Raw genomic sequence first — 12,668 nt, forward strand, 5'->3', positions numbered from 1 at the left:
GGGCTGGGCTCCGGCCCTGGCGCCGCCCGGCCCCTCCCTTTCAAGCAGAACTGCAGCGATCCCCGGGACCCATCCCCCGGTCCGCCCACCCGGGTTGACAGCGCGGCCAAGCACGCCCACCCCCGGACGCTGGCTGCCTGGCTCCGGATCCCCAAAAGCCACGTTTCTATTTGGGACCTACAACAGGTGCCTGGAAACAAAGCCACAGATCAGGGCCACCGATGTGCGCAGCCCCCAGCCGAAAAGTCAGCAGTACTCCCCGGGGAAGGGGTGACATGGAGGAATGTGGGAAACACTTTTCACCCCGTCTTATGGCAAGGGAAGACTCGAGTCACTCTGAGGCAGCACTGGACGGGTAGGGCACTGGGGTCCTCGCCCGGGGACATCCCGGAGCGGGGCGGGATAGCCTCTGCAGGTGGCCCGGCACATCAGGGCCTGACAGGCCTGCCGCGCCTGCGCCTTCGCCCCTGGCCGCCCAGCGGCGGCCCAAGGACCAGCCCTCGGTCCCTCCCTTCTGCCCCCCAGAGCCCGCCAGCGCATCTGCCGCTGTGCTCAGCAGAGGACCTACGGATTCATAACATCCCCAGATTACTTTGACACCTTCCTCTTTTTCTTTACTTATTATTCACTCCGCATAGTACTAGTATCCATTAAATTGAGTAAAATGGGTATAGTTCCCTGAAATTTGAAATGTCATATACTAAAATGCCCCATCTAGTTTAAAAATCCAATGAAGGAACCAGTTGGTACCCAGGCTTGTCAATAGATATGTTTAAGAATAATGACTGAAAAGGAGATAACTGGTGAACTAAGTTGACAAAATTATATCGTTACATTATGTGCATGTACAAATGTATAACAAAGAAGTCCACTGTTATGTGTAATTATAATTCAATAATGAAAAAAAGAATGATGACTGAAGTCAGGCTAGCTTGGTTGGAATCCTAGCCACTCACTAACTGCATGACCAGGGCAAATTACTTAGACTCCCTGAGCCTCTCTTTCTCAGGAAAATATAGTTGATAACATTGCCCAACTCATAGAACTCTAAGAGTAAATGGGGTTTTGAAGAGTGCCTGGCACCCAAGCAGCACTATATAAATGTTGAGTAGCCATGAATAATATTTTTTTTAACTTTGGTACCTGGGATTGTTCCCCAGGGGTGCTTAACCACTGAGCTACATCCCCAAGCCCTTTTTATATTTTGAGACAGGGTCTCACTAAACTGCTGAGGCTGACTTGGCACTTGCCATCCTTCTGCCTCAGCCTCCCACTTCACTGAGATTATAAATGTGCACTACCACCTCCAATTTACTATTCTTGCTGTAATTAGATAAATCAGCTCACTGATGACCATCCTTAACCTTTTGTCTTAATCATCCCTCCCGATTCCACCTTTCATATGTACTAACCTTTTGTCCTTGATGATTTCTTTCTTTTTTGATATTGGGTTGTGAAATGTGGACCATTTTCTATTAACTCTTAAATAAAAATGAGTTACTCTTGAAAAAAGACTACATTCTCTTGGAAAATGCATTTTACTTCAGCTAGAACTAGAGCACTTAGCTCCTCCTCAGCAACTGGCCTACTTTTACTACTCCAAATAAAGCAAGACCACATCTCTCTTTTCTACCTAGACCACTCACTTATGCTCTGAGTTTGATCCCTTCTCCCACTAAGCTTTAAAGATCATGAGAGTTTGCACAAAAAAGCAACTCAATAGGAATGCATGTGCACATTAGTTCCTAAAGTAACAAACAGGTGTCTACAGAACACCTTCTTGAAATGAAAGGGTTTAGCAAGTAAATCCCTAACAGTTATTCTACTTAGAGACCACACTTGTACAGACATAGGTCATTCTAAACTGTCTTGCCCCCCTCGAAATGAGTAAGGTCATTGAAGGCATAGTCAAAGTCTTCATCAGAAACTGAATCCAATAGCATCCAGTTCTATGAATATAGACTGAATGCACATTTAGTGATTTTTAACTGTCCATTTAAGAAGCTAGTCAAAATGAGCAGAAGCAGTATTGAAAGTTGTTTGTAAAACAGCCTCTGCCCCAAGCATTCTTGGAATGGTAATATTGGGTCGATGTACTAATAATAATAGTGTATTCCCCAGGGAAAGGACAAAAGCATAGCAGCAAAGAATCTGGCCTCAGGAGTCAAGACTGACTGAATACAGATCCCAGCCCTATGACCTTGGGACATTTATCCTCCATCCTCCTCCCTCAGTAAATTCTGAGCTGAAAAATGGAGAAAATCTCAGTACCTACTTCATAGGACTCTCAGGAGGCCTAAATGAAATAACATTGTAAATGCTTAGAAGAGCAGCTGGCCATCAGTAAGTTATCATTTATAGAGCATTTTCCATGTGCCAAGGAATTTACAAAACATTTTTTATTCACCATCTTCATTGTCACAACAATTATGCTTTGATAAAGAAACTGAAGTTAAGAGAATTTCAATAAATTGTACAAGCAAAACACTAGTGAGAGAGAAGGAATTAAAATCCAAGTTTGCGTAAGTCCAAAGTCTGAGCTTTGATCATTCAATGCTAACTTCAAAACTTCTTTTTTTAAAACAATAATATCGGGGTTGGAGCTGTAACCCACTGGCAGAGTGCTTACCTAGCCACATGTGAGGCACTGGGTTCAATCCTTAGCACCACATAAAAATAAATAAAGGCATGCTGTACAACTACAACTAACAAAAAAAATTTAAATACTAATATCAGTAATAAACAATGTACTTCAAGTCTGAAAAACTCAACTTATCTTGTAGCTAAGAACAGCAAATCTGTATTATTCATATATAAAAGGCATTTTTACAATGGGTACTACAAAGCCCCCTTCTTTACCTCTTGTTATTTTATTCCCACACTGACCCTGAGAAATAGGAAGTGAATATATTATAGTCTCAGATTTTAATATAATGAAGCTACAATAAATGAACAAGCACTTTTAAAAATATACAGTGGGACTGGGAGTATAGCTCAGCGGTAGAGCACTTGCCTAACATACACCAGGGTCTGGGTCTTGAAAATCTTTCAGAGGTTCTCCACCTTTATAGCATAAATAGTGCCTCAGTACTGCATGCAAGCACCCACAGAGTTTCTGCCATTCTCTTCAGAACGATGTGCACAGTCACACACAGTACTTGCAGCTCCATTTAAACAGATCTCTCCACCTTTGTTCATGTAGTTCCGTCCCTTTGAAGTGGCAGTAGCTTTCACCCTAATTCCCTCAAGCTCTTTAAATCTCAGCTCGAGTGGCACTTCCTCTCAGGAACCTTTCAGGAACCTGCCATGCCTCCCTCCACCCAATCCCAAGTTAATTAGACTCTCCTCTGGGTTCTTTAAATGTTAGGTGCTGCGGCCATTTCAACTAATCTCTCCAACCAAGGTATAACTCTCTGACAACACATTCATTTATCATTTTAAACTAACTTTTTGAAGGTAGAACTGTGTGCAATTCTCCATTTTCTTGCAGAAGCTTAGTCAGTATTATTCAATGTGGATGAATTAAAGTATCCCACAGGCCATATGGTCTTTTTAACTCAGTAGGCATTTTCACAATCTTCCACTTTTATGGCCTTAAAAAATAAAAATTCAACCATCTCCTCTTTTATTACAAACATCCTCGAACCATTTCTGAATGTCACCCTAAGTCTTACAAGAGATGAATTTCAAAAAGGGATGAGTTTCAAGGACACTATGAAAATGTGCAATAAAATTAGAAATAGAATTTTTAAGGATATGTTTTCAAACTGTCCACAGCACCAGATTCCCTTAGATAAATGGTACCCTGATTACCACACTGAATAATCAATGGTCAATTTAACTCATATCTGAATCTCATAATTCAGCCACATCAAGAATTTAACAAATATTTATGGACTGAGTATAACATCTGTATACGATTATTGCTTAGGATTTGTATTACAAACATTCAATTTGCCAGTATTTATCTAAAAGAGTAGTACACTTCCATACTATTTGTTCTTTCATTTTATTTTGACTTATTTTTGAACCATTAGCATAATATTTAAAAGTCAATAACTTTGAGGTCTCAACCACCCATTTCATAGCCATCCCCACAAACTCAGTGGACATTTCACACTAAATAATACATGGTCCCTGCCTTTAAGGTGTCTATCATTATCACCTGTATGTCCAATGTCTCCTGTTAAAACTCCCAGTTCTCCCATTCCTTCCCTGCCTACAGTGAACACTGCGGGTTGGTAACAACTTCTCATGTCTTATGCCAGGTAGTCTCCCCCAAGTTGTATAATCTCATTCCCCAACAAACACCTATCTGATCTTTTCTCACTACCAAAAGCAAACTATCCACCTTTTGTAGAAACACACAGGATCCTGTTTTGATGCCCCAAGCTTGCCATGGGCCCCAACAACTCCCACATACCCTCCTTTCACTATTTTCTCTTTCTACTGAGGCAAATAACAGGTGTGGACAATGTCACATCACTCTTGAGCCTACAGGACGGTTTCAACCAGGCAAGGAGGCAGGCCTGAGTGACTAAACACTTTTTGGTACTTGAAGAGGGTAAGAGGGGGTTGAAAGCCAAGACCAAGGCCACCTCTGCTCACACTCACTTGGATCCCAGCCTCCATCCTCCCTCCTCCTCCCCTTTCCCACTCCACCCCTTCTCTTCAATGGCTGGGTGAGCCCAGCCAGCATCTCACAACAGAAGCCAAAAGAAGCTCAAGGCTGTTGCCTCAGAAACCCTGACTAGAGAATGACTGGCTAGGCTCTGTTTGTTTTTCCCGTAATCAGAAAAATCCCAATGGGGGAACCCTAAGGGGGTTCTCAGCTGCCTTGGTGGTTGTAATCTGGGTCTATACCTTCCAGGCCCTTGTAGAAAACATCCCAACTTTGCCATTATCTTGGGAAGCAAAAGAAACTGTGAGGGGAAGGCCTCCCAGAGTTAGGTGTGGGGAAGAGGGGAGGAAAGGAGACCTGAACCTCAGGCTGCGGAAACAAAATCAGAAAACACCTAGCCTTAGGCCTATGCAAGAGAATGCCCAAGGACATACTCCATCCAGCCCAGTAACAATTTCCAAGAAGGAGAAAAAAAAATTATTGAGGGGATGGAGGAACAACCAGCCCTGGAAGCAACTTTCAGGCAGAGAACAAGTATAAACAAACCACAGGACACTGCAGGGTAGGAGGGTTTATTTCCACAGTGTTCTCAGCTGTCAGCTGGGTAAAACAAGCCATCACTTCTGGGTCAGCTTTTACAGCCAAGCAAGAGAATACCAGAATACCAGAAACACTGGCACCTCCCATATATTAATTCATCAGAAATACTTGATGGCTAAACCCTCAAAAGCACTAGGAACAGAAAGCTGCTGTGGATACATGATGCTGACAGAGATGCTACATTAAAAAAAAAAAAAAAGACATCCAAGTTGCTGGAAATAAGCTCTGCAATCCTGGGTACCAAAACTCATGTCTCTACTTGAGTTAAATCTGCGTAGCTCAGTGCCCCTGAGCAAAAATGAAAATGAAGGCTGTTCTATCACAGCTTCCAGCAAATACAAGAAGAATCACTGGAGTTCATACTTTCAGGCTGCCTGCTTGGCTACAGCATGTAAATAGGAAAGTTTAAGATAGATGTCTGTAAATATTTCCTTGCATTTTTAATAAATGGATTCATCCAACCAGAAAGCAGGGCCAAACAGCTTAGTCACCAGCAGGCAGGCAAATTGCTCTATCGGTAAAAGGAGGCACAATGTAAACACAGTCATTTTCCTCCCCCACCCTGAGGTAAAATTACTGCCCAGTGCCTCAGCTCCCAGATGTGGCCTCCAGGGAACAGATGGGTGCATTTCCCCAACTCTCATCCCCACTCCATCCCCTTCAGAGGATGCGCTTACCTGCGATCCTAAGCACAGCCCTCTCAGCAGGGTCCAGCACAGAGCCCCCCTGAATCTTTCTTTTCGATCTCTCATGTTTAGGCAAATTCCAGGGTAAGGTGTCTCCCGGAGCTGGAGATGCCGAGCCGGATTTCTGGCTGAAATCATCCTCGTCAGAAAAATCCGCAGAGGAAGACATAGAGCAGCGATAGGACGCGTTCCCGGAACTCTATAGAGGATGACATAGAAAAAAAAAAGCATTAACAGAAAAACACTCACATAAGCTCATCGATTCAAGCAGCGCATCCCCCCACCCCCCACATTGGGTCCGGCATTCTGCACCATCCTCAGAGATTTAGGGATGTACACAAACAAAATAAAATGAAACCCAGGGCTCACCATGTTTTCTTGGCCAAGTCTCCAAAACAGTAGAAACAATACCCAGGCGGTTCCAATACATGAAGATTTGCACGGAAGAAGTGTGTGGCCTGCGGTCCGGCCACCAGCTCACAAATGACTGGCCCAACAATGAAGCCAGAATCAACAGCCTTCCTGTTACAAATCTATAGTATTTGGCTCCCCCACCAGGACAGGAGAAACATTTTCCATTCCTAGACTGCTGGTTAATTCATTAAGGCAACTAACTCAAGTTTCAAAAACAAAGCACAAATGCAGGATGTAGGGTCCCAACTCCTTTCCGTTTCAAGTCGCCTCACCACCGGAGCCTTCTTTTAACTAGTTGAAAGCCCCGTGTCTTCTTTATTCATTTTTCTTCATGAGACTGAAGCAGGTTCCCAGAAAAGAGCAAGGAGGGAGGGAGGGCTGATTCTGGGAAGAGCCTTTTCTTAGGACTAGGAGAACACAAAAGAGTGTTTTCAGACGCCTAGGTCAGCTCCAATAAACAAACATCTAAACTCGGTTTAGGATCTTGACATAACTTAAACTTCTAGCATTGTAACAGCTGCCAATAATGTACATGAAAATGATGCAGTGCAGAGACAGGAAACAGATCCCTTCTCAGTGCCTGGTCCTTGCACAGTAAAATGAGAACTCAGAGGCTTTTCCCAAAGCACTTTGTCTGAAGGTTATTCCCCCAGTATCTAGCAGGAGCAAATCTGCAGGGTCATATCTTACATAAAGGGGTCACATCTTCCACAGAGAGGAAAAAAAGCACAAGATGTTCATTATTCCTTCTTTCTTTATTGGGTTGCATCTGTGACTATTTAGAGAGCCACCAACTTACTAACAGAGGAGGATGCGATCTGGGCTGTGAACAGGGTCATAAATAAAATAAAGTGTCATGGGAAAGGCTTTACTTTCCTATTCAGAATTTCTCTTTCTGAGGCTCAGGATGAAGATGCAAACCAGTATAACTTGAATTCCTGAAATGTAAGTTGCAGCCACGAATTCCTAAGAACCAAGTCTCAGGCAGAAATCAGTGAGGCGTGCTCCAATTTGAAGCAAAAACACTGGGCTACTCACAAAAGCAGTGGCAACTGCCGCACAAACAGGCTGTGTGAGCAACATCCCAAAGCACTCACCCAAGGCCTGTGAAATAATCCATAATTGAAGCAGGACTAGTGGTCTTACCTCAAACTATTCAAGCACGTAGTTACAAATGGTCAGCACCATCATTTTAAAAGTTCAGAGTATTTCCCACAAAGAGAAGCATGTAATATTTATCTTTAATTCCTCCCCCCAAAAGATACTCTTCCATTTGATTATATAAGAAATTGCATTGCTTTGGCTAAATTAATTTTTTACTTAGATTTTGTATACTTTCCTATTGACAATAAAGTATTAGGCAAACTTGAGGCATAAGAGTAAATAAAATTGATTTTCTGTATTGCATCTACAGTCCATAGAGAGTTGTGAGTGGCATTAAGTCAGTCACCATATGCTATTATCAATTCAATTTATTTTCCATGCCTTTCTGAAAATTCATCTTGAGCTCTCTGAGGTTTTGTTATTGGCTGGATCTGTGGGAAAAGATGAAGTTCTTGAAGACTTTTAACAGGGTATTGGGTTTCTTTGGTAGCCTTCTGTCTTCCTTAAAATGGTTTCCTACCTGTCCTTACTTAAGGTCATCCTTTATCTGTGAGATCATATTTCTTGTTGCTTGCACTATTTTAGTGAATATAGTAATTTGATTGTTTATCTTTGCAGACAGACTTGGGGAATAACTGTTAAAGAACTCCTTTCCAAAAACCACTGGTTATTGATTTTTATGGAGTAAAATTTTTTAATGGCCAGAGTCTCAGCTGACTGAACAACAAAATGTGATTTATGCCATGACATACACACTATTAATCACATGTAGCCAGATGGGAACAGTTACTACCCCCAGACCCAAGGGTGTTGACTAGTACAGCCTCTAATCTGGTCATGTCATTGGTAAACAGATAAGAGAGAAAAGGTAGAAAAAACAATCAGCAACACTTCTTTCAGCAATTTATCACAGGAAAACATAGACCACACACACACATATTCACACACACATACACACATACACACACACAAAGTAAAACCATACATGTATATAAAGGGTAAAGTCTCTCCTGGCTACACAGTTCACACATTTTAACAATCACAATATTGGATTTTTTTCCACACACACACACACACACAAAAAAATGATCTTTTTTTAATTATAAGACAAAACATACAAATTTAGGCCCATTCAAACCCTGAAAATGGAGAATGGATTTAAATAAAGATGCTTTGAAGTGGATGCAGCCTCTAAAATTATTATATTCTTTCATGTCACTGGGAGTTAGAGGGAATAGTGTGAGAGTACTAGTCTGTTTTGTTTGGGGAAAGCAAACACATTTTCTGACCCAAAGTCCAGAGCCCAACCTTTGATGTGGGTCTTTGAAGGTAGAACAAAGAAAGAGGGCTCCTGTGACCAGCCAAATCCCAAGTTCCTACCTCTTATTTGCTCCAATACCTAAGGTTTGATTCCTATTAAAATACAAATATCTATGCGTCCATCAATAGGGGATTCATTAGATAAATCATAGTATAGCCATCCCATGGGCTATTATGCAGCAATGAAACAAAAATGTTGCTGATATGCATTTAGCAAAGATGAAAGAATTAATATAAAATGACTCCTTAAAAAGTCTGTTCAAGTGTGAGTGCATGTGTGTGGACATAAATTGATTGATAGATATTACCAGCATGTAAACAGCGGTTATCTCTAGATGATGACAAAGATCATGAATTTATTAAACTGTGCTTCTTATAATTTTTTAACCCAAAACAAATGTACAAAAAGATTACCTAAAAGAAATGTCCAGGGAAAACCTCTATGAGAAGCAACTTCGTAAACCAGTGTTTATAACTCTTTTGGGCTCAGGGACACCCTGAAAAATTAATGGAATTAATGGAATCTATGGAAACCTCTCTGCAGAACAAAGCAAATAAGCAATTACACATAAACTCTGCATACACTCTTATGGGATTCCTAGACCCACTGACCCACTGACCCCAGGTTAAGCCTCCAATTCACAACATCATTTGTCATCACCATTTGGCATGCATGTTGAGAACGAGAAAAATAGGAAGGAGCTGTTCCACAAAGAGAGGAAAGAGTAATTAGGGTAGTGAAGACAAAGTTGGCCTTGGTCATAATATTTTTAACATTCGACCTCTGCTTTAATAAAAGACCCTGAGCTACCTCTGGAGTGAGGTTGAATCTGCAGAACTAAAAAAAGAAAAAGAAAGAAAGAAAGAAACATACTAGATGGTGATGAACAACAACAACAACAACAACAAAAAAAAAAACTGTACTGTGTCTTCTATCACCTAGTTATTAAAGTAGTTTGAACAATTGAATTAGATCACCAAAAGCTTTAAGATGACTTTCCTAATAGTCAATTCATTCATATGGTTACAAACAACCCAAATCTCCTAAAGCCAGGATAATTACATAATGCAACATTTTTAGAAGGGGAACTGAACAATAACTTCTTTAATTGAAACCCCAGTGGGGGATCTGAGATAAGTACAATGGAACTGCCTAAATTGGATGTGGCCCAGCCTCAGCACCCTGATCTGTAGCAAAGTGCCAGGAAATTGTCTTAGCACTAGACATTCTCTAAGGACAATGAGGAAACAAGTGCAGAGATAAGGATTTGTGGAAAAGCCAGACTTTTAGAATCCCAGAGGTTGGAGTGCAGATTTTCACAAGCCCACATACTTATCATTTGTGCACAATTTTGTATGTGTATCATGAAGTAAATTTCAAAAAAAGAAAAGACAGAGAAAATATGACAAATCCTGGGACATGCTACAAGACAACTGTCCTAGGTTCTGCAAAATGGTCACTGCTATGAGACATGCATACCCCAAAAGGGGGGACAGTTCTAATTCATAAAAATTGATGAAACTAAATTGAATTTTGGGTTCCTTTCTTTTAAGCTAAAAATAATACATTCCATATTACATAATTTTTACATTCTATATAAACAAAAAGACATCAAAATTTGGAAAAACTGAAGATCTAATTGTATGTAAAATTCCCTTAATTAGTTAAGGACAAATACTAACTTCTTTCATGTTGTATAAAAATACAAAGTATTGCACAAGTCTACATAAAATTCTAGTGTTTTGTTTAGAACGAAGTCAAAAAGGCAAGAGCACATTATCTGATTCTAAAGATTGCAAAGAAAACAATCTCTACCACAACAAATAAATATAGAAGAAAACAGTTAAGGAAAATATAAGAAAGTATGCTTAACCCCTTGAAGACAAAATGGGATAGGGTCAATTTGGGGAACCTTGTGCTTCCTTTAGTTAAATTTTTTTCAAAATCAGTTAAGCAATTCAAGTACTTGATCAGCAAATAAATAACTTAGCAAGTCCCTCACCTGGAAAGCACCTTAAGGTAATGGGAAAGGGGTCTGGTTTGATGAGGCCTCACTGGCTCTCAGTCTCTCCCCGTAGGGGAGACTCCCAGCAGCCCTTAACTCTGAGATGCAGAAGAGCCTGGGTGGAGCTAGAGAGGAAGGGAAAATCAGACAGAAGAGAAGCCAAAAAGTTCATGTCTGTTCTAACTCAGGAGAAGAGGCTAGGCCAAGAGTTAAGGAAATCAAAAGTTTCTTTCTAGCTGGAGGATCCAGTACATTGCCTGTGAAAGAACACTGGAATTCAGACTCTTTCTGGGTATGAAATTGTATGTAGTTGGAGTGTTCCTTGGTACTGTGCTTCTGGGGATACGGAGCTTGCTCACGGGACACAGGAGGGAGAAATTTTTCAAAACTCATTTTCTTCTATGTGGTCTCTCTCACAATAATACCAGGTGAGTATCAAAGATTCTTTTTCTTCCTTCTTTAAAGGCTTGAAAAGTATTTTGTTGTCATAAAGACCACATTTTCTTTATCCATCCATCCATTGATGGATACTGAGGTTGATTCCACATCTTGGCTAACATGAATAATGCTACAATAACCAACACAGAATATCTCTTAGACATACTAATTTCAGTTCCTGTTAGAAGCATAGTTTCGATTTATAGGCAATCTTGGCTCAGCACTAAGATACTCTGCAAGACTTCCTTTCTTCCAGCTTAACGGGTATGTCCCACCCAGACGTATCATTTATTGAGTGACTCTAGGGATCAGACTAAGCATTTTTACTTGCTATCTTTCTTAATACTCACTGCAATCCAATAAAGAAACACATGTTAAGGGAGTTTAAGTAACTTGTCCACATTCACTCTGTCTGTACAAAGTGGAGGCAAGATTTCTACCTGGGTCCTCTGGACTCCAATGCCAACCCACATGGCACCAGTGCCCTGAAATGTAGTCCCAAACATTGGAGGAAAATATAACATATTGTATGTTCACAATCCTTAAAGATATTACCATAAATTAGGAAAACCCAGAAGGATTAGACTTGATCTGGGTTCAATACTAGGCCTGAAGCATGGAAATCACCAAGAGACAGGGCATTTTCAGCTCAAAATAAAGAAAAACCATCCAAAAATATATAACCACAGTTGGCCCTTGAACAAGACAGGTTTGAACTGAGCAGGTCCACTTTTTCACACATATTTTGGGAAAGTTTTGACAATTTGAAAAAACTGTACTGTGTAGCCTAGAAATTTCAAAAAAATTAAATATTACGTATGTCATTAATTCATAAAATTTATATACAGTAGTCTATTTTTATCATTTACTACCATAAAATATACACAAACTGACAAAAAAATTTTAACAAAATGTTAAAATTTATCCAAACTTATGCATAAACACAGACCATACATGGTACCATTTGCCATTAGGAGAAAGGTAAACAAAGATGCAGGATTAAATCATAACTGCATAAAATGAACTACACCACATACTATAACTACTGTCGTGATTTCATAGACATCTTCTGTTGCTACTACAGTGAGCTCAGATGTTGGAAGGATTCAAGTAGCTGCTCAGAAAGTGATGATCAGATCACATCTCCATTTGAGCAGCTGGTCTCTCCATTAAATTGCTGGAGAGAAAATAAAAAGTGGTCTCTTAGTGTTTTCACATGTTTTTCGATGTACACAGTATATAGACCACACAAAATACATGTTAATCAATTGCTTATGTTATCCATAAGATTCTCAGTCAACAGTGGGCAGTTAAGTTTTAGGGTAGTCAAAAGTCATATGCTAACTTTTTACTGCGGGTGATGTAGGGGGCAACCCTAACCCCCATGCTGCACAAGGATCAGGTGCACTCACAAGGACTGCTTTGAGTGTAGGGGGTACCCTCCTACTCCAAGGGATCCAGTCTTCACTTACTCTATGG

The 12,668-nt window shown here is 40.5% G+C and overlaps 1 protein-coding gene across 23 annotated transcripts in view; it reads right to left on the reverse strand.

The window, feature by feature from the left end:
- Window positions 1-12,668, reverse strand: part of Dst (dystonin) — a 436,897-nt gene that overhangs the window by 338,599 nt on the left and 85,630 nt on the right. For 20 of the 23 annotated variants that reach the window (XM_015487875.2, XM_048805541.1, XM_048805534.1 and 17 more), the window contains exon 4: window positions 5,899-6,106. In XM_015487875.2, the coding sequence (XP_015343361.1) occupies window positions 5,899-6,106 (208 nt within the window). Of the gene's footprint in view, window positions 1-5,898; window positions 6,107-6,276; window positions 6,434-12,668 lie in introns of those variants that run through there. The other 3 variants (XM_048805550.1, XM_048805549.1, XM_048805559.1) reach the window with 2 other exon arrangements.

The sequence above is a fragment of the Marmota marmota genome, unplaced genomic scaffold (assembly GCF_001458135.2).
Source record: "Marmota marmota marmota unplaced genomic scaffold, marMar, whole genome shotgun sequence".
Taxonomy (NCBI): domain Eukaryota; kingdom Metazoa; phylum Chordata; class Mammalia; order Rodentia; family Sciuridae; genus Marmota; species Marmota marmota.